This window comes from Manis javanica, chromosome 14, assembly GCF_040802235.1.
Source record: "Manis javanica isolate MJ-LG chromosome 14, MJ_LKY, whole genome shotgun sequence".
NCBI classification, from domain to species: domain Eukaryota; kingdom Metazoa; phylum Chordata; class Mammalia; order Pholidota; family Manidae; genus Manis; species Manis javanica.
Genome location: NC_133169.1, coordinates 11,549,822 through 11,572,353, shown reverse-complemented (window position 1 = coordinate 11,572,353; position 22,532 = coordinate 11,549,822). Strand labels below are relative to the sequence as shown.

Below are 22,532 nucleotides of genomic sequence, written 5' to 3'. Positions count from 1 at the left end.
AGGCATCCTAAAGTATGGGAGAATATATTCATAAATGACAGATCCAATAAAGGGTTGACATTCTAAATATATAAAGAGCTCACACACCTCAACAAACAAAAAGCAAATAATCCAATTAAAAAATGGGCAGAGGAGCTGAACAGACAGTTCTCTAAAGAAGAAATTCAGATGGCCAACAGAAACAAAAGATGCTCCACATCGCTATTCATCAGAGAAATGCAAATTAACACCACAATGAGATATCACCTCACACCAGTAAGGACAGACACCATCCAAAAGACAAACAACAACAAATGTTGGTGAGGTTGTGGAGAAAGGGGAACCCTCCTACACTGCTGGTGGGAATGTAAACTAGTTCAATCATTGTGGAAAGCAGTATAGAGGTTTCTCAAAAAGCTCAAAATAGACATACCATTTGACCCAGGAATTCCACTTCTAGGAATTTACCCTAAAAATGCAGCAGCCCAATTTGAAAAAGACAAATGCACCCTTATGTTTATCACAGCACTATTTACAATAGCCAAGAAATGGAAGCAACCTAAGTGTCCATCAGTAGATGAATGGATAAAGAAGATGTGGTACATATACACAATGGAATATCATTCAGCCATAAGAAGAAAACAAATCCTACCATTTGCAACAGCATGGATGGAGCTAGAGGATATTATGCTCAGTGAAATAAGACAGGTGGGGAAAGATAAGTACCAAATGATTTCACTCATATGTGGAGTATAAGAACAAAGAAAAAAACTGAAGGAGCAAAACAGCAGCAGACTCACAGAACCCAAGAATGGACTAACAGTTACCAAAGGGAAAGGGACTGTGGAGGATGGGTGAGAAGGGAGGGATAAGGGGAGGGAAAAAAGAAAGGGGGCATTATGATTAGCATTTATAATGTGGGGGGGGCTTGGGGAGGGCTGTCCAACACAGAGAAGACAAGTAGTGATTCTATAGCATCTTACTATGTTGATGGACAGTGACTGTAATGGGGTTTGCTGGGGGGACTTGGTGAAGGGAGGAGTCTAGTAAACATAATGTTCCTCATGTAATTGTAGATTAATGATACCAAAAAAAAAAATGAGTTCCTAACCTGTAACACCTCATATTTTTGTTCTCTTATAACAAAAATTCAATGTAGCAACCAAAGTGTCCATGAATAGATGAATGAATAAAGAAGATATACTACATAAACACAATGGAGTATTATTATTCAGCCATAAAAAAGAAAGAAATCCTGCCATCTGTGACAACATGGATATGTATAGAGGGCATTATGCTAAGTAAAATAAGCCAGGTAGAGAAGGAAAAATACCATATGATTTCACTTATATGTGGAATCTAAAAACAAAACAAAACAAAATGAACAAAATAGCAGTAGACTCAAGAGACACTGAGAAGTGACTGGTGGTTACCATGGAGTAGGGAATGGGAGGATGAGGGGGACAAAGAGGCATGAAAACCTCGATCTTAATATAAGTGGTCACAGGGATGGAAGTGCAGCATGAAGAATATTGTCAAAGTTCTGTAACATCTTGCTATGTTGACAGATAGGAACCGCACTAGTTGGGATGAGGATTTAATAATGTGTGTAATTGTTGAATCACTGTGTTCTATACTTGAAACCAATATACTATCATATATCAACTATACTTCAATTTTAAAAATGCAGTATAGCATAAAAATCAGTAATGCACTTTGGAATGTACTACTTTCTTACTTTATGACTTTGGAAGGTCATACTTCTAAGGAAGCTGTTTTGTTGTCTGTAAAATGGTAGTAATTCATTATTCTGTTCTGCACAGGCTAAAATATGACTTCTATTCTCCCATGCTTAGAATTATAGTCACCCTAATTTATAATACAGTCTGAAATTCTAGTTTCTAGGTTAGAAAACATTTATTTTTCATTCCCTGTTGTCTACCTACTAGCTACGTTGTTCCTTGTCATTATTGCTCATGGTGGTTTGGAGCAGAGGTGAATTCTATTACTGTACTTACTTTCAATAAAAAATTTGGTATGGAAGGATATTAGCAAAATGATTTGGATGTTATTTAGAGAGATCTCAATTGTCTATTGCCATAATTACAAGCTGACTATGTACCTAACTACAGTAAGCAAAGTAAATAACTCACTGTCACTAAGCACAGCCAATTCTAACCTAGTTTAATCACCTCTTCTCAGACACATATCAGAGAATGAATAACAAATATAAAAGTTTCTTTAACTTTATTAAAACAAAGGCTGTATTTCAGACCACTTATCTCTAAAGCATGGAAGACAGAAGTGCTAAGTTAGTGGGAAACACAATACTTACCAGTTGTTTGTTGTGCTGTGTCAGAGGACATGGCTGGGCACCAGATGGCACCTTGTATACTGGGGTTACTGATAGGCTGGCAGGGTGGGCACATATGAAGTGTACCTGCACAATCTCTACAGCTGGACTAGGGTTCAGGACACCTGGGTGATTTCCAATTCGCAATGTCAGAACCTTAAGGAAACACCGAGAAAGAAATAATTGTGGGTAGACACTTGATGTCAACTCTGCCAATCTAACTGCATTAGAATTATTCAAATTCTATTATAGAGACTCTTTGGACACTGTAATCAGGCAAATCCCTTAAAGACATTATAGTTCTTAATTACTTACGCTAAGGGAAACAAAGGTTATCATAGAAATTTGGAAACAAAGGGAACATTAAAAAATCTAAGTCTGATCAATTCGTTCAGTCTTGAATTCCACCAAAACTTTTGCTACCAGTTGGTAAAAAGTGGAAAAGTTAATCTGTGTTTCAACTCTCTGGTGGAAATACTAATGAGTAACAGAATGTGGAAACAAAAAGAACTCAGAAAGTTTCAAAAGGGAGTAATTAGGCCTGAAATTACTAATAGCTAAGCCATATACACAATAAAGTCCCCTAGAGATATTAAAAAGAAGCTCAACTGATTGTAGTAAAGTTCTTACTAAGTTAAAATCTTGATTCTTATGGCCTGGTTAGTCAGGCTGTATTTCATAGTCATACACTGCATTCTCAACCCTAGTCAAACTGTAAACCTTTGGTTTTGATAGAATCAGGGTATGGCTGTGGGTGGATCCATCACAACCTCTAGAAATAATGAAAATTAATTTAACTGATAAAAGGCATCATATTTTTATTCTTATCAGCATAGATCTAACTGGTTCTTCAAAATTGCAAGCTATAGATGATACTTTATATTTTCCTTCCTTGAATTCTCTGCAAGTGAGAAATATATCCTCTAGTCTAGACAAGGAAATGAATTACAGTGATAAAGTGATTGAAATAAACTCATTACTACAAAAAGATCTTGAACCATCTAATTAGTGAATTGTTAGAGTGCTCAGATGAGCAGACCAAAACCTTCGGGTACATATAAAGGAAGGTAAGGCTAAAAAAATCCTTTAATTAATAATTAGAATCTTCCTATGCAGTGCATAAGCTAAATCCATTAGAATCTGAAAAGGAATGGCTAGAAGTACAAAACATTTTGAGTACTATTGCTAGAAGAAACAGTAGGAAAAGATCATTTTCTTACTTGTTCCCCTAAATCCAGGCACAGGACCCGGTAGATGTACTGGTTCTGTTTTCTCTTAGCTGGCAGCCAGGCTTGTGTTATTCCAATTTTCTCTGTGTTCTCCACGCTTAACTCCAAAAAGAATCGGGAGGGCTCCAAGATCCATGGACGAGGGCCCCCTTCAAATACCATTTCTTTTACAGACTGCCATGTCACCAGTGCCACCTCCACAGGGTTTAGTGCCTGATGGCATTTAAAGAAATTAATGCCTAATTGCTTAGGGAATTCAACAGTTCTCTAAAATGAAAAACTGGTAATCAGACTCTGCTGAAATGATATTAGATTTAATCCCCAAATTAAGAGACATGTACATCATGCCTCTCACTTGGAATGCTTTTCACTGTCTGTATTAATTTAGATCCTACCCATCATTCTAGCCTATCTCATGTGTCACCTTACCCATTAATTTAGGTTTAATCATTCCAGACCATAACCATTTCTACTCTAAACTCTTATAGTATTCATCTCTACATTTCTTTGTATGCTTGTCTATCTTTAAGACTATTTAAATGAGCCAAATGCTTGATATATATTAAGTCTAATAATTCTTGTTATACTCTTTAGTTATGTGAACTTCTTAAAAGAAGAGTGTGTCACATACTGTACCCAAATTAAAAAAAGATTCTCTTCCTCAGTGGGATTTAGTTCAGCATTGTACACATAAAAGGTATTAAATAACTGCATAAGCATTTTAAATGAATATTTTATTAAAGTATCAAAGAACTTCTGCCCTAAAAATATAAAAATATTACATCTATACACTTCATCCTATTTATTAAAGAACCCCCACCTAAGAGTCAAGATGGGAATTATTCACTCCAGTATACAGAGGAGTTGTAACCAACTTATAGATGAGGAAACTGCTTTTATGGGAATGAAGTATTCTCAAAGTGTAGATGATTTCTGTATGGCACACGGTGTCTACTACAGTGACAAAGTCACAAAATGAAGTACAGAGTTGAAGCAATCATTCTAAAAATGTAAGAAGTCATGCTTTAGTATTTCTTTCCTGAACTAGTCAATCATATTTAATATTGAATACTGTTAAAATTAAACATTCCCACGTTCAATGCACGTCTATTCTCTTAAATAGAGTGCATATAATTCAATTCAACAAGTACGTACTGAGGGCTTAGTGGGGATATAGTAACAGAAAGCCAAATAAGGTACCACCCCATAGTAGAGCTCAGTCTTGGAAAGACAGATTTGAAGTAGGTAAAGAATGTAAGGAGGGTCACAAAGAGGCACAGCACAGAGAGCCAAACAAACTTGCAATAGAAGAAGTGAAACTAGCCGGGGGCTTCACAGATGGCCTCCCTGAGAAAGCAAAACAGAAAATGTTCCTTTTTCTTAGATGCCTAGTCCAAAGCTGGTCAGCCCTGAATTAGACTGATACGTGAAAGGACAAACTAGGAAGTAAGTCTTTTTTTTTTTTTTCCAGCAGGCAAAAGGAAAGATGTATGGCCACAGCACTAGGTAGAAAAAGGAAATCTTACTTTCTTTCCTGTAAGGATGGTTTTCATTCAGGGGAGATCTGATTTGTAGACCCTCAATAAATATGAAATAAGGCTAAAGATAATAATACAAGGAAGAAAATACCTAATGAAATGACAATAAGCCATAGCCAAGCATTTCACTTAACTAGGTAAGTAGGATGATACAGCCACTAAGGGAACGAATGAAATATGCTTGAAACATATGTATAATACTTATGCCTGTACAATGTGTAATGAGGCCAAATTAAAATGCAAATTTTAGTGAGCAAGTTACCTTTTACAAATTAACAACTTACCTTACTGCTTCCATTACTGTTAACTTTTTCCTATGGCTGCCTCCTGATCCCAAGAGGCACCGAGTCAAAATTGGTAAGTACCTATCAGCAAAGACTCGTAGATACCAATTTTAGCTCCTGAAGGAATCAAATATGTAAAAATCATACCAGCTCTATCTACTTTTATTTTGAACTGCCATCTGTCATGTTTCAGTTATAACGGGCCAATACTTAGGACCCAAAATAATGACTGTTGTGCTGAAAATCCATAAATATAAAAGGGTAAAATATGATTGACTTCCCTCTCTAGGAATAGAAAATTTTCCTTTAACAGTTTTTCAAACAAGGGTATACTAATATTCTATATTTTATTCAGGTTAGTGTTGACAGAGGTATATGCATATGTAAAAATTCGATAGTACACCTTAGGATTAGTGTGCTTCATGTACTTCACATATACCTCAGTAAAAAAGAAGAAAGAAAGAGAAATACCTAAAACTTGCTGATTTAACAAAGATATTCCTGTGGCAGAAACATGAGGGAGTAAACACCGGATACTCAGGTTTGATGAGAGAGCTAGATCTAAGAATGGAAGAGTGGTAAGTAAAGACAATATGAATATCACTGATCTAAATAGAGATCACAGATAAGCAGGAATCCCTGAGTGGACACAGTGGGCTCTGTGAACAGAAATGCCAGTTCCTTACCATGAAGCATCTCACCTTTAGGGGTTCATAGGCAGCAAATGTGGCACTGCTCTCCAAATACTCTTCATACTCAGTCACACTCACTGTTACCACAGCATGACCCAGAGATTTGGCTGCTATGTGTATACTGGAACAATGCGCTGGTCCAGGTCTTTGCATACCTGTAAATATTCAAATAAAAAAACATGACTTCAGTAGGTGAACAGGCAGGCAGTTCTCAAAGAAACCAGTCTCCTAAATACAAAATTTTAACATATTAAACACCATCTTAATCTCAACTACTAGGCCCCAATTATTATATCAAGTTGACATAAAAACCTGTTCTTTCTAGTAACAGATATATATCACATAAGACACAATTCTATATACAGCAAGGATACAAACATGAGCAAAGATCCTGACCTCAAGGCATATATAGTTTAGAAGGGAAGAGTAAATATTTACATAAATTAGAATATTAGTAGAAAATGATTAGCATCATAGAAGTCTAGAAAACAGAAAGATTACTTCTAACTAGAGCTCAAGGAAGGTTTAGATATGTAGAAGAAAAATGAATGAATGAAGATAGAAACATAAACATAATACAACTAAGTATATGAAGGAGATATATGGGAAATTTTAACTAAAGCAGTTGTTTTAACTAGACTAATAAATGAAGCCAAAGTATGAAATTATGAAAAGAATGGGTTGTATTGTGGAGGGCCTTGAATACTAAACTAGAAGGGTTTCGACTCTATTCCACTGGCAATGAAAAGCTTCTCAAAATTTTTGAGAAGGAAAGTAATATAGAAGTTGAGCTTCGTGAAGATCCATCTGGCAGCCATGATTATCAAAGGCAAGAACAGTTAAGAGGATATTGTTATATTCTAGGTGAGAGATAATGAAGGCCTAAAAATTAGGAGAGATATCCTGAGAACAGAGAAGAAAGAGATATTATATGGTGTAATTAGCAAGGGCAAGGGAGAAATCCAAGCTAATGGCCTTACTGATGTATTGTTGTAAAGGAGTGCAGAGAGCATTAAGAGTCAGAAAAAGAACTAATAAAACTTAGCTAAACCTTAACAGCAGACCATTCCGGAATAGTAAGAGATTCAATGTCTAAACTTAGAGAGAGACCAGATCAAAGGAAGAGAGAGCGAGAGGCCAGCCAAGGGCTATTTGAATCCTAGTTTACTAAATCCCCATGGTTTACAACCCTGATATCCACCCTGGCAGGGCCCTTGCTTATTTTTATACTGCTTCTCACTTTAGGTCCCTGTATCTTAAACCGGCTAATAGCCTTTGTTAGGGAAAGAATGAGTGCTGTTCAGGTGCTAATACTGAGACCGCAGTATCATTCACTCACACAGCAGGAAGAAACAAACATTCCATGATTGGAATGGTCAAAGGAAAGTGGGGAAATGTAGAATCTAAGCATTAGTAAGATTAGTAAATTAGCATAAGCATAGCCATCTTAGAAACCTAGAAACCATTTTCTGAGAGTGTGACTCAGAGGAAAAAAAAACAAAAACAAAAAAAACAAACCCTGGGCCTGGGTAAGGCCTTGAAAAACAAGTTAATCATGAGCACCGGGTGGTGGGCAGCTGTGACCCTTGGTCAGCTAACCTTGGTCAGTAAATCTTACATACCAAGCTTATCGTGCAGAACCTCCCTAACCATTGAGGAGTAGTCTTACCCTGCCCTTGCTTAACCCCAGGATATATGTCTTGCAAGAATAATGTATAGTTATAGAAAATTGCTATGAGTTAAGTGCTTTGAAATTGCTATATAAACCCTTGGCTCTGAGTGCTCGAGGTCCTTGTTGAGACCCGCTGCATCGGGCTGACTTGGACCTCAGCTAGCTAGCTGAATAAAGACTTTGCTTGAATTTACATCTCTATGCCTGTATAGTTTGTTCTCTGGGGAAGCCTCGGAAGCCTGGACCCTAACATTGTGAGAATTAGCTGAGTTAATAAATCAAAAGTATTCAGAATAGAGCCTAGCAAGTAATGAATGTTAAGTAAATGTTAAATGCTACTGCTGTCATTATTAAAGATGAAAAAACAGGGTGATCAGGGTCAAATATGAAGTTCAATAACAGGACACAATGTTGATCTTTATGAATAATTTATTCATATTCTTTTCTATTAGAAAAAAGGTCTTTTTTTGAAATAAACTTAATATATACATACATTAAATAGCACTACATTCCACTTAGAGGTATGATGTATATATGTGTGTGTATGTATATATATATATCATATATATAAAGGAGGAGGAAGAGAGCTTGAGGCTAGAAACAGAGGATCTTAACAGGAGCTGAAGGAGTGGCTATAATGGACGCTGCACGTGATTCGATTTCTGTGCCTTTGTTTCTACATTACATTAAAACACCTACTACAAGGCAGTCAGCAGAATAAAGAAAGGTATTGTAAAGAAAGGTAATATGTGAATTGAGACTATAATTTGTAGCTTCTGGGATAATAATTGGTCCTTTCATTCAAAGGCCAAAAAAGGAGAAAATAGAAAGCCTCCTCTTACCTTCTTTGTGAAGAGTGAAGACTCCTTGCTTGTCCATGTTCAGAGCCAAGGATAAATGAGAGCAGTCTGTAAACATGATGGCCTCTTTGGTCTCCTTGCTTATGTGATACATTGCAATGGGGATTTCTATAACCTGGCCAATCTCCACATCAGCATGAAATGGTAACAGTTCCATTTTGTTCAGTTGCAGGACATAGATCTAAAGGGAAAAAAATTCATCTTTCAAGAAAGTTATGTTAGGCAAGTCTTATGAGAAAAGACAGCATTACTTAAATATTTAAATACACAAAAATGTATATGTTTAGTATACAAATACATACTATAGAACACGTGTGTGGGGTGGTAGGTGCTGAATATGTCACTCGTTTTATTCCTTAATCAAGTGATCTTTCTAAAGCATCAAACAGCGTACAGCCAGGATCTGGAAAATTATGGCCAGTGCACAATTTTCTTAGCTTTCATAAGCTAAGAATGGTTTTTACATTTTTCAAGGGTTGTAAAATAAATGACAAAAAAAAGTAAGAGACAGTGGCTATATGTGGCTTACAAACACTAACATATTTACTATCTGGCCCTTTACAGAAAAGTTTGCTGACCTCTGAGACGGTACAGTTCCTTTTCTTGGTATCTTTATTTTTTTCAGTAATTTTTTATTAAGGTATTATTGATATACACTCTTATGAAGGTTTCACATGAAAAAACAATGTGGTTACTACATTTATCCATATTATCAAGTCCCCACCCCATGCCCCATTGCAGTCACTGTCCATCAATGTAGTAAGATGCCACAGATCCACTATGTGCCTTCTCTGTGCTACACTGTTTTCCCCGTGACCCTTCACACCATGTGTACTAAACATAATACCCCTCAATCCCCTTCTCCCTCCCTCTCCACCTGCCCTTCCACACCCCTCCCCTTTGGTAACCGCTAGTCCCTTCTTGGAGTCTGTGAATTTGCTTGATATCTTTTTTAAACTATCTTTTATTTTGTCTTTGCTATAACCTGAATTTTTGTGGTTCCCCCCTCCCAATTCATATGTTCACATCCTAATCCCCAAGGTGATGGTATTAGGAGGTGATTAGGTCATGAGGGTATAGCCCTTACAAATCTGCTGGTGCCTTGATTTTGGACTTACCAGCTTCCAAAACTATGAGAAATAAATATCTGTTGTTTCTAAGCCAGCCAGTCTATGGTTATTTTGCTATAGCGGCCCAGGTGGACTATGACAGTCTTATTTGTCACTTTCTATGTTTCTTTTCCTAAGCCTTCTTTCTCTGCCTATGTTGCTTAAAGTGACTCATACAACACAAGCTCTTCCTGGGAAATCTTATCCAGTTCCAAAGCTTCAGTGACAATCCATACACTGATAACTCCAGATTTCTGTTTCTAGCCCTAACCTTTCAGCTGTACTTTAGATCCCTACTTTCAATAACCAAATTCACGGGGATGTTGCATAAGTGAATTGGTGAAATTCAAACCGGAACTAATCATCTTCCTCTTTTTCTTTCTCCTTTTCTTGTATTTTCCATCCACCCAGCTGCCAAAGCTAGAAATCTCTGTGTCTTTAAATCTTTTCACCTTTACCACACCCCACTGGGCATCAGATTTGACTATGTCTACCTCTAAAAAAACCCTCATTTGGTCCCCTTCTCCCTGTTCTCAGTGCCATTTCACAAGTTCAGACTTTGGATGCTTTGCCTTACTTTCTCCTTTCAGTCCATTCTATTCTCCTAGTACCTAGCACCAGCGACTATCTTTCATTTCTTTTTTTAAAAAAAATATTACAGTTGTTACTGTCTATCTTTCTAAACACGGGCTTTAATATTACTGACCTTTTGAAAAACCTGTGCTGGCTCCGAACAGGGAGCCGGAGGGAGTTAGCAAACATTTTCTGTAAAGGGCCAGCCAATATTTAAGGCTTTGGAGGCCACACAATCTCTGTGGCAACTACCCAACTCTGAAGTTGTGGCTGGAAAGAAGCTACAGACAATACAGTGAATAAGAGTGGCTGTACTCTGATAAAACTTTATTTACCAAATAGATAATGGTTTGAACTTGACCCTTAGGCCTTAGTTTGGCGCCATCCTTCAAAGTCTTGTTCAAGTTCCCATCTCCTCATGACAGTCTCTGACTTGTCACATCCACAAGGATTTTTCTTTTACAAATTAATAGTACTCTTACTGTGCAATTCAAGTAACTCTCAATCATGTACTGCTTTAAAATACCTCACGTATCATTTCCTTAAAGTGTTTATTTAACTTTTCAGGTCAATAGATCCTTCTGGTTAGACTTTAGATTCTTAAAAGTAGGGATATGTTTATTTGAAGGTCCTATGATACTTCATATGGTGTTAAATACCAGGCTAATAACGGTACTCAATAAATGTTCACTGAATGATAATAAAATGCTAAGCTTGCAGGGAATAACATATTAACATATATTAAAAATGGGAGAATAATAGGAAAACAGTTATATAATAGAGTAAAAAAGAGTTCTTAATCTTTTAGAAATGAGACTGACATGCAAAAATATGAGAACAGTAATAAAGTTACTATTAAGGACATATATATGATAAAAATAACAAAATGTGATACCAAAATGGGTAACATCAAACAGGTAAGTATTGAATATATTCCAAGCATTGTGGTAAACATTATCTCGTTTAATTCTGACAATAACCCTTGAGGAAGATGTCATTTTTCCCATTTTAGAGATAAGGAAACAAACATGGACATTAAGTAACTGGCTTTTAAGTGAAGTAGGATTGAACCCAGATCCAGGAATATTTAAGGAATACGTTCTTCCAGACTGAATTTGAGCACCATTTTTAAATAGCCAGTGTGGACAAGAAAAAATTTTTAAATGTGTTACTGTACTTCCAGTTGTTTACCTTAATTTCTGCATATCGAAAAGGATTCCGTATGTCTCGGGCCAAAATACTACTGTTCCCTCTAACCTGACCTGCAGCCACCACTCCTTTAGTGGTTACCATGGCCACTGTTTCATTAGAAGAGGTCCAAGTGAAGTTGCCACTGCCACCCTCTACCTGTGGAAAAACACAACCTTACATTAATTACTATAGGAGGAAAAATGGAATTTAGGCAAGATGCAAAATCTGGTGAAATAAAGTTTAGGAAATAATAAAACTATATAATAAATTATTTTTGGACACTTAAACTATGATTCCATAGTAAAATAGCTAACTGGGCAAGGGAAGTACTAAAGGGAGGTTAGGTAATGGCAGTGTCGCAAAATGTCAAAAAAGGGCACAAGGAAGCTTGACAAAATTTTATAAAACTCACAAGGAAAGGATATATGGAAGAGATACAGAAAGTCTTGTTAGGATGACAGCATTTGAGAGCATGATTTGGCTGTCACCAAAAAGGGAGTTATACTTATTAGGGTTAGGGAGAAATAAAATTTAACATTAACCAAATTTCAAAAAATTAAGCTATCAGAGAAACTGGCTTATTTCTTTGTGAATTCTCACAGGACACCATACCTGTACTTTATAATGATACAGCACTCCCATAGGATGATAAGGAAATGCCAGAAACTTGGGTGTAAGTTTGATGGGAAAATAAATCTTTACTTCTTGCTGATGTGTGACTGGAAATTTTATAGGCTGTATAGTTTTATTCTATAAAAGCAGAAAAAAGCAAAACAGATTTTATAAGGGTTGTTGTTATGATCCACATTCATATTCAAAGCAACAGCAAAACAGTGCTAATGAATTATTCAACTAGTTTCTATCTGTAAAAGAAATAAAGAAACAAATGTTCCCATACATTAAAGAAGTACAGCAACTACAGTTCAATAATAATGAAAGAGATTTTGCTAGTCATAAAAAAAGTATCACAATCCGGGAAAGTAGTTAAAATTTCCTGAACAAAAGTTTTATCAACATGGGGAGGGAAATCATAGTTTCAGAAAGAAAAACCTTGGGCGTTTATCAGTTTAGTATGTAAACTGTAAAGGCAAAGGGATATCAAAAGCTATTCAGAAGAAAAAGAGAACATTTAAAGCTGCTGGGGTAAAGACATTCCCTTCATGCTTGAGAACAGTCGCAGGGGTTGGTGGGGGTAAGGCAGGAGGAATCTAGGCAGGTAAAATGGAATCTTCCCATTCAAGTATACTGGCATTTTCTCTTTGAACACAAAAATCTATCTACCTATTTATCCATCCATCCATCCATTCATCCATTTTTTAAGGAAGCCCTGAAATACTTACTAAGTCTCATATCTGCAATACCGGCGCTGATTTTCTCCACACTCTTTTACGGAAGCTGGGTCATAAACTAAAAACAAGTCTTTTAGTTTAAAAGAATGTACCTCTGGGAGGGAAGATCCCAGGACAAAATCCCTTTGAAACCAAAGTCAGTCAAAGGGAGAAATAAAGTTTAAGAAACCTGTTTATTGCTCAGAAGCAGCCATCCCGCATCTCTCTTGACCCGGCTGCAGCAGCAGAGCAGAACTCCACCGTACCTCTCCAGTCCTTCACTGGGCCTTGTAAATCACCTATTGATATGGGGATGGACTACTTCTCTCCACCCCTTGGAAACACCTATTGATAGGGAGATGTACTAAAGCCAGGCTAGGGATTCTGGAAATATTGCAATTTTACCCACAAAGAACATCAGTCTATTTTAACTCACTGAGACTGATTTTGGACTTTTGACCTTCAGAACTAATCATTTTGACCTTGGAAGACAATAAATTTGTGTTGTCTTAAGCCAAAAAAAGAGAGAAAGTGTATGTGTGTGAGAGAGACAGAGACAGAGAAGGCATCATTCTGATGGTATTTAGGTGATCAATGAGGGAAACAAGATCAAATCTACTGGGAGTAGGAAGCGTATGCTAGGCCTGGCTAGAACTCTTTAAGATTAAGGAATAAGCCTTGCCTTTTATATGCACTTGACTGTAGTATCTACAGATAATCATTTAAATAACTGTTTGACTATTACAAGCCACGTATTACTGGTGCTTACTTAATCACTGGAAACAGGATCATAAATACCTTTAAATCTAATATCAGAGAACCCAGAGCCAATTTGGAGAATTGGCCCCAATAATCCTCACTGCTGGTGTTCACATCCTTATGAAGTTCTTTCTACCAGTCGAATATGGGAAGTACTTACAATAGAAAAGAAGATGTAAAACCAATGACCTACTATAAGATTCTCCCACTAGAAGAAACTTTAAGAAGAAAAGCAAATTAAACACAAAATGAGAAGGGAATAATAATAATTCATTTTATGAAGGCAAATAGTATCTGAACATCAAAGCCTGAAAAAAAACATTATAAGAAAATGAAAAAGAAGGGGGAAAAAGCTACAGGTCTTCAAGAATGTATATATAAATGTCATTAACACAATTATAGCAAATTAAATCCAGCAACATATAAGACAACAACAAATCATGATCAAGTGAGGTTTATCCCCAAAAATGCAAGGTGGGTTTAATATCAGAAAATCAATATAATTCAACATACTTAAAGACTAAAAAAAAGAAAACCATATGGTCATCTCAATAGAGGTAGAAGAGCACTGAAAAAATTCAGCACCAGTTCATGATAAAAAGTTTGAACAAACTAGAAATAGAAAGGAACTTCTTCAACCTAAGGATGAACACTTACACGAAATCTAGAGCTAGTATCATACCCAATGGTGACAGGGTAAATGCTTTTCAAAACCTTTAAGATCAGGAACAAGGCAAACATGTCCACACTTACTACTTCTATTCAACATTGTAGTAGAGGTCCTAGCCAGTGCAATGAAGCAAGAAAAAGAACTAAAAGGCATATTGATCGGAATGAAAGGAGCAAACTGTCTTTATTCACATATAACATAATCGTATATGTAGGAAATCCTAAGGAACCTACAGAAAAATTACTAGAATTAATAAGTGAATTCAGTGGTTTCAAGATTCAAAGTAACATACCAAAAAAATCAATTAAATTACTCTATACTATCAAAGAACAACTAAAAGTAAAAAATTTAAAACTTCCCTTATAATAGCTTGAAGATATAAAATAGGAACAAATCTAACAAAACATGTTCAAGATCTATACAGTGAAAACTACAAGACATTGCTAAAAGAAAATGCTAAAGTCCTGAATAAGTGGAAGATGTAAGGTGTCTGCAAAAATAGGTACAGTAGGGAGCTCCAAGAACCTGTCCCTCCATAGGAAAAAAAAGAAAGTAAAACTGTCAGAATTAACTTTGACAGGACATTGGAAATACACAAAGGTTTATAGCAACCAAGTGAAAGCTGATTCAAGAAAAAGGTGACTTTAACATGGCATTAAAGAACATTTTTGTTAAACATTAACTGATTACAAGCTAAAGGAACAGATTTTTACAGACTACACATGACATAAGCCTGCCTTTAAAAAATAGTTTAGAAAACTCACTAAACATATAAGCAACTACAACCTATAGCAAAAAATAACCACAAAAAGGGGAAGAAACTGATGTCCAGAGTCACCACATTATAGCATTAAAATGTCAAATTTTCAACAGAAAAATTAGAAGGCATGCAAAGAAACAATAAAATATAGCCCATTCACAAAAAAAAGGAAGCAAGGAAGGAAGGAAAAATTTAACAGAAACTGTGAGGAACCATAGACATTGAACTTACCAGACAAATACTTTTTACCAAAGACCTAAAGGAAACAATGGACATCACTCCAGAAGAATGATCTTTCATCAAATAGAAAATATCATAGGAGAAATAGAAATATAAAAAAGAATCAAGAGGAAATTCTGAAGCTACAAAGTACAATAACTGCCATGCAAAATTTGCCAGAAGACCTCAACAGCAGAGTTGAGAGGGCAGAAGAATCAGCAAACTTGAAGATAGATCAATTGAAATTATCCAGAAGGAGTAGTAGAAGGAAAAAAGAAGGAAGAAAAATTATCAAGCCTTAGGGACTAATGGGACACCATCAAGTAAATAAATACATAAAAATAGGAGTCCCAGAAGTAGGGAGAGAAACGTGCAGAAATTGTATAGAATTACTACTATATACACAAAACACACTCATTTAAGTACACGTAAAAAGTGACTAAGGTCTTGATTGTTTATAGGTCATATTGCATGATCAAAACCGAAAGTTTCTGTGATGACTGCCCTTGTACTGTTCACCATGTAAGAATTTATTCACTATGTAAGAATTCGTTCACCATGTAAGGACTTGTTCGCTATGCTTCAGAAGATTGGAGACTGACGAGAATTAGGCTTGAGATGGATTAATGATTGTACATTGAGCGTTGACCCCCCTATACTGAATTTTACTGTTGTTAACAACCATTTGATCAATAAATATGAGAGATGCCCTCTCAAAAAAAATAAATAAATAAATAAATAAATAAAAAAAAATAATAATAAAGGGAGAAATGTGGGGTCAACATATAAATCAAGTATAAAAATCAAATGAATATTCATATTTGACCCGATTGTTTATAGTTCATAATGCGTGATCAAAACCGAAAGTTTCTGTGATGAATGCCCTTGTACTGTTCACCATGTAAGAATTTATTCACTATGTAAGAATTCGTTCACAATGTAAGAACTTGTTCGTTATGCTTCAGAAGATTGGAGACTGACGAGAGTTAGGCTAGAGATGGATTAATGATTGTACATTGAGCATTGACCCCCCTATACTGAATTTTATTGTTGTTAACAACCATTTGATCAATAAATATGAGAGATGCCCTCTCAAAAAAAAAAAAAAAAAAAAAGTGACTAAGGTCTGAAATCTAATTGTATTGTAAAAATATTAATTTTCTAGTTTTCATATTGTACTACAGTTATAAAAGATGTCACTACTGAGAGAACTTGGTAAAGAGTTCCAGGGACCCTGTTATGTACTAAATATACGTAAATTTTTAACAGTTTTATTGGCAAACAATTCACATACTATACAATTCACCAATTTAAAGTATACAATTAAATGACTTTTACTATAGTCACTGTTATACATCTATCACCACAATCAATTTTAAACATTTTCATTACACCAAAAATAAATTCCACACCTCTTAATTGTTACTGTCCAAGTTCCCTACTCCTTCCCCCAGCTCCAGGTGACCACCAATCTACTTCCTGTCTATATAGATTTGACTATTCTTGATATTTTACATAAATGGAATCATACAACATGCAGCCTTTGCGTCTTGCTCTTTCACTTATCATAATGGTTTAAAAAGTTATCCATGTTGTAATATATATCAGTACGTTGTTTTTTGTAATTGTCGAATATTATCTTGTATGGATATGCCATTTATTCATTCATAAGATGATGGATATTTGGGTTGTTTCTGCCTTCTATTTTAAATAATGCTGCTATGAACATTCATGTACAAGTTTTTGGGTCAAAATGTTTTCAAGTCTCTTGCATAAATACATAGGAGTGTAATTGTTGGGTGATATAATTCTACACGTAGCCTTTTGATGAATTGCCAGGCATCTTCCAAAATGCTGCACCATTTTACATTCCAACCTATACTGTGTGAGTGTTCCAATTTCTCTACATGCTCACCAACACTTGTCATTGTCTGTCTTTTTAATTTTAGCCAGTGGTTGTGAAGTGGTATCTCACTGTGGTTTTAATTTCAATTTTCCTAATGACTATGTTGAACATCTTTTTGTGTGTTTATTGGCCATTGGTACATCTTTTTGGTTCCATGTACTATTTTTGCAACTTCCTGTAATTCTACAATAATTTCAAAATAGATTTTAAAAGTTATTAATGGTAACTCTTCCTGCAAAATGGTTAAGTGTTCCAATATATTCCATAAAGATTTCTTCCAAATTTTAGATCATGTATACCCCACATATTCTCCCCAAACACAGAAAATATTTATTATCTAACTCTCATTACTTAGGTACCAAAGAAACTAGGAAACTCAGACATGTCTCTATCCCACTGAGTGAAGAGTATAGTAGATGTCACTTAAAAACTCCAGACCAATTTTGAACTTGATAAATAGTAGGGCTAAGGCAAAAATAGCAAAAATAAAAACAATTTTTAAAGGAGCAAGGGTAAACTCAGATTTTAAAATACGATACTTTTTAAAAAGCAGGATCTGTAGGATTGAACAGTGATTCCATAATGTCATGTTGCCAGAAACGCCATAACAATGGATAAAAAAAACACTGTGCATTAAATATTGTTTAAAAAACTGGATAGATTTTAATAATGAATATAGATCTATACCTGATCATAACTAATCCAAACACAATTCAGTTGTTTAACAAATACTTATTCAGACCACTGTATGTTGGTCAATCTGTTAGATGTTAGGGCAACAGTCGTGAATAAAGCAGGCATAATCATTGCCCTCAAAGTTTATAATATGATGAAAAAAGCAAATAATAACAGTAAAATCATAATGAATATTATGATCTGGGAAGTTCAGGGAGCTCTGAGAACATATGGAATGGTAAAATATGTCTGATGAACTGATGTTTAAGCTGGACCTATATGCTGAGTAGGGAAAAAGTGATGTAGACAAAAGGAACTATATTTGTTTATAAAAATGAAAATAAACAAATGACAATCACCTTAGAGGCAAAAAAGAAAAAAAATACCCAAGACATTTCCAGTATGGCTGAGGCATAAGAGAGAGAAAGTAATGTGACCTGAGGCTGAAGAAGTTGTCAGGGTTCAATCATTTAGGCACAGTCACAAACTCAGATGCCTACAGGTACTAGGTAGGTAACAGAAACAGGTTTACTAAGTTGAATATAAAATAACAGGTGATGGCAGGGAACACAGCAGATGAAAAGGGTAGTCAAATCACATAGCCACTACCTGTCCCAACTGATTACTGTCAGATTTTCATATCATCTAGAGAATCAGATATCCTGGATTTTATTTGAAATTTGCAAATTAAAAAGAAACTTACATGCCAAAATAAAAAACAAGACTACAAACCAAGATATTCTGCAGGCCACTAGTTTGTAATGTCTGTCATAGAAGGTCATATAAAACCATGTTAAGAAGTTGAAACTTTACCTTAAAATTAATGGAAAGCCATCAAAGGAATTTAAATAGTAAACACATAATAATTGTTGTAGTTTTTGGACTATAATTCTAGCTAGGGCCAATAATGGAGGTAGGATAACCAGTTAAGAAGCTACTGTGAAAGTCTAGGTGAAAGCAGTGGGGATAGTAAGAAATGAGTTCTTCAAATTTTTTTTGGGTGGGTATAATTAATCTACAATTACATGAAGAACATTATGTTTACTAGGCTCCCCTCTTCAACAAGTCCCCCCCACATACTCCTTCACAGTCACTGTCCATCTGCATAGTAAGATGCTGTAAAATCACTACTTGTCTTCTCTGTGTTGCACATCCCTCCCCGTGCCCCCCACGCACTATACATGCTAATGAGTTCTTCAAATTTTGTCTTAAACTACTGTGTGAAAGGATAACTGGAGAAAAAGTGGGTTTGGCAGGCTGTTAAAAATCAGATACTTACACATTTTAGAAGCATTAGAAACAGATTCATTCCTTATCCTTTTACCTATAACACCATTTCTGATATTATACTATGTGGAAATTAACCAAAAGGGAAAAAATTATACAAAGACACTCAGTTATACCATATACATTAGTGAAAAACTGGAAATAATGCAAAAATGTTAGCTGCATAGTTAAGTAAATAAATTAGCATATTAACATTTCAGATTTTTAGACTAGAAAGTATGCTATGTGGACCTGATGATAGATGGACATGTGCATATGAAATAATTTTTTAAAGGTCATATTTATACATTACCACAAATACAGATATGTACAATAATAAAGATCAGAACAGAAAATTTACAGAAGTATAAATTATTGAGTGTACTGTTTATTAGTTTCTCTTTATTCTTATGAAAGATAAAGGTGGGATGCCATGTATCTGCCTGCAAATCAACAAGTTGGCCAAACATCGTCAGTGTTCTTAGGATGCAAAGACTTTTCTTTTAATTCCTACCTGGTAAATGATGGAATTCAGGGATGCATTTATCACCACAACACCATCTTTCACGGCTTTTACTACATGGTAAGATCCATTCATAGTAGTTAGCTGCTCTTCAAAGTACTCCGTTGGGAACTGGCACATAATCCTGAGGTTCTGAAAATTAGCCCAACCCAAAGAGAGATTTTTTTCCCTAAAGCCATCTTAATTACAAAGCATTTTTTTTTAAGTGCAGCTATGCATTCTGGGGATAAAGAAACAAAAACAAAATCTTTGCTCTCCCCATGAAAATTCTAAGCTGGAAAGATACAATTTTAAATGGTACTAGTTTTTGAAAGATCATTAATGGCAAGTAATCAGAAATGGGAAGTCAAACTTGGTGTAAATGTTAGTGTAAGTTCTGCCATTCTATAAGTTGACAATTGTCAGGAATAAAAAAAAAAGGACACTGGCGAGTGAGTACAACACTTTACATCTGATGTTCACACTATTGCTCTCATCACTACAAAACTGTGGCAAACACCTGTGAAATGACATTGTAGAATGAGGTTCCCCTCCAAAGTGTTATCATGGGTGCTCTCTCCAACTCTTTTCTATAATTCTGACTGAATTAGACAGAACTATTTAATAACAATAATAATAAAGTAGTAACGTGCATTTCCAAAGGTAAATATGGGAGAAAAAGAAAAATAAAGGCTTCTAGCCAGAAAAATGGTCCACTTACAGATTGACACATATAAGGGATTAGAAAAATACAAAACAGAAACTCACATCTGAAATATAGACTTTTGTGCTGCTTTTATCAAACACTTCTACTGTAATGACATACACCTGTCCCACCTCTAGACTCCATCGATCTCCAGGTTGGACTGTGAAACCTAAACACAAATCAAGAAACAAAATATTAGAAGAGGCCAACATTCTCCTACAATGAATTAAAAAATACAAACTTAAAAAAGCTATTCAAAGAACAAAACTCACTAATGGATGGAAATACTTTCTAAAGTAGATCCGTTAGTTCCCTCTATCAATGTATATAATAATTTGGGTTTCCAAAGATCCTGGCGTAATTTAGCCCATCTCAGATATAAGGAAACATTCTCACTTCTATCTGTATACAAAGACAAACCACAGTTTCGCCCACTCCTTATGATCTGGCAAGATTTTAACTTCTTTATGTCAGACTCATTTTTCATATGGTTATGGAGGTAAAGGATGGTTTTTAATGCTGAAATAGGTTAAGATGTTTAGCTTCTTAAAAATCATTATCTAAAAATACCTAGAAATCCAGGCTCTACGACATATATGGTGCAATCTGGGAGTCCAGACAGAGATCGCATATGGACATCTTAATTTTTGTTTAAGGAAATCATACGAGCTAAAGTTGGATGAACAGAGAAATGTGAGCTACCAAAGGAAAAAAATAATAAACCCACAAACAAAAATTTCACCTTATATTTTCCTTTGGAAAACAACAACTTAAATGTGTAACACTTCTGAGAAAAGTCTGAGGGACCCAATCACCACAGGACTCAGGTATTCTCGAACATCAAATTTGAGGAAAATGGAATGAGGGAGAAAAGATCATGCCCCATGCTCCTAATATTCATTTAGCTGCAAAACCCTTTCTCCAAGTAAATCCTTACATAGGAGCCCCTCAGGGAAACCTGGGCAGAGTGGCATTGCTCTGGCTGAAGGGATGAACAGTGCTGACAGAGTGGGAAGGAGGGGAACAACTTGCCATCCAGCCAGCAACTTGCCTTGCACTCTGCAGTTTTAAAAATCACAGTTGAACAGACAACAGACTGGTGGCTACCATAGGGGAGGTGGGTGTGGGGCACAGGTGAAATAGGCGAAGGGGATAAGCGGGCACAAAATTCCAATTAATAAATTAGTGATGGGAATGAAAGTATAGTATAGGGAATATAGTCAATAACTTCAATATCTTTGTATGTTGAGAGATGGTAACTACACCTACCATGGTGAGCATTTAGTAATGTATGTAATTGTCAAATCACAATGTTGTACACTTGAAACTAGTAGAATATTGTATATCAATTGTACTTCAATTAAAAAAATAATAATAATCACTGTTGATTTTCTATCACCTACAGCAAATCTTTAATACCCAACTGTTTTCTCTTTGCCATTGAAGATACTTCTAGGTCATCCATAAATCAAACTACCCACTATACCCTTCAGTTAAATTCTAGTATAAATACTAGTATAAATGATTCTGTTAGAGGTCTATAAAGAATCTAATTGGGAATATACTTTCCCAATATTTCCTCTCAAAAATATACTACATTCAAAAGCTGAGAAGAAATATGTAACTGAGATGAATGAACAGATAACACTCATTAATTCAGAGTACACTAATTTAGAAGTTATACCAATTCAGTCATGCACTAGGCTCCACTTTGTCACTACATTATCTATAGTGAAAATGCAAGCAAAACAATATTTAATCTACTTGGGGGATCAAACTTAAAACTGCTTCAATACTCCAAATGACCTATTGGTTTACATATAATTGATATGCCAATTAAAAATTACTTTTGTCTATTCATTAAAGCAAATCTTTTAAAGACTGTATAGGCAACTGACAATCTAGGTTTGGTTCTGATAAGCACTCTAAGATAATATTAATAAAATATAAGAACTAGAAGGAAGTTTAGAAATACAACATCCCCTTCATTTTACAGATGAGGAAAGAGATCTCAATAGGTCTCTAAACCAATTCATTCCTCCATTATCAGAATAAGATAGCTTCCTTCCACCTAATCCTTCCACCTGTGCTGACCCTCATTTTCTCTTGCCCCTCAGAAACCTTGCTCCCTCAGCTGGCCTGCTTTTTCCCCATATCTCTGCCATGTCTCACTGTTTAACGCAGAGACATGTTCAAGTTTCTCTTATCTTAAAAATGTTCTCCCATTTATTTTAAACTTCGACCTTGCATTTTTCCTTCTT

At 35.4% G+C, this 22,532-nt stretch overlaps 1 protein-coding gene across 5 annotated transcripts in view; it reads right to left on the bottom strand.

The window, feature by feature from the left end:
• Nucleotides 1–22,532, bottom strand: part of NUP210L (nucleoporin 210 like) — an 82,134-nt gene that overhangs the window by 38,235 nt on the left and 21,367 nt on the right. For 4 of the 5 annotated variants that reach the window (XM_073221211.1, XM_073221207.1, XM_073221209.1 and 1 more), the window contains exons 8-16: nucleotides 20,842–20,910; nucleotides 20,334–20,440; nucleotides 19,578–19,718; nucleotides 12,093–12,230; nucleotides 11,481–11,636; nucleotides 8,590–8,788; nucleotides 6,085–6,230; nucleotides 3,553–3,774; nucleotides 2,315–2,488 (exon numbers count right to left, since the gene is read on the bottom strand). In XM_073221211.1, coding sequence (XP_073077312.1) covers nucleotides 2,315–2,488; nucleotides 3,553–3,774; nucleotides 6,085–6,230; nucleotides 8,590–8,788; nucleotides 11,481–11,636; nucleotides 12,093–12,230; nucleotides 19,578–19,718; nucleotides 20,334–20,440; nucleotides 20,842–20,910 — 1,352 coding nt within the window. The remainder of the gene's footprint in view (nucleotides 1–2,314; nucleotides 2,489–3,552; nucleotides 3,775–6,084; nucleotides 6,231–8,589; nucleotides 8,789–11,480; nucleotides 11,637–12,092; nucleotides 12,231–19,577; nucleotides 19,719–20,333; nucleotides 20,441–20,841; nucleotides 20,911–22,532) is intronic. The other variant, XM_073221210.1, reaches the window with a different exon arrangement.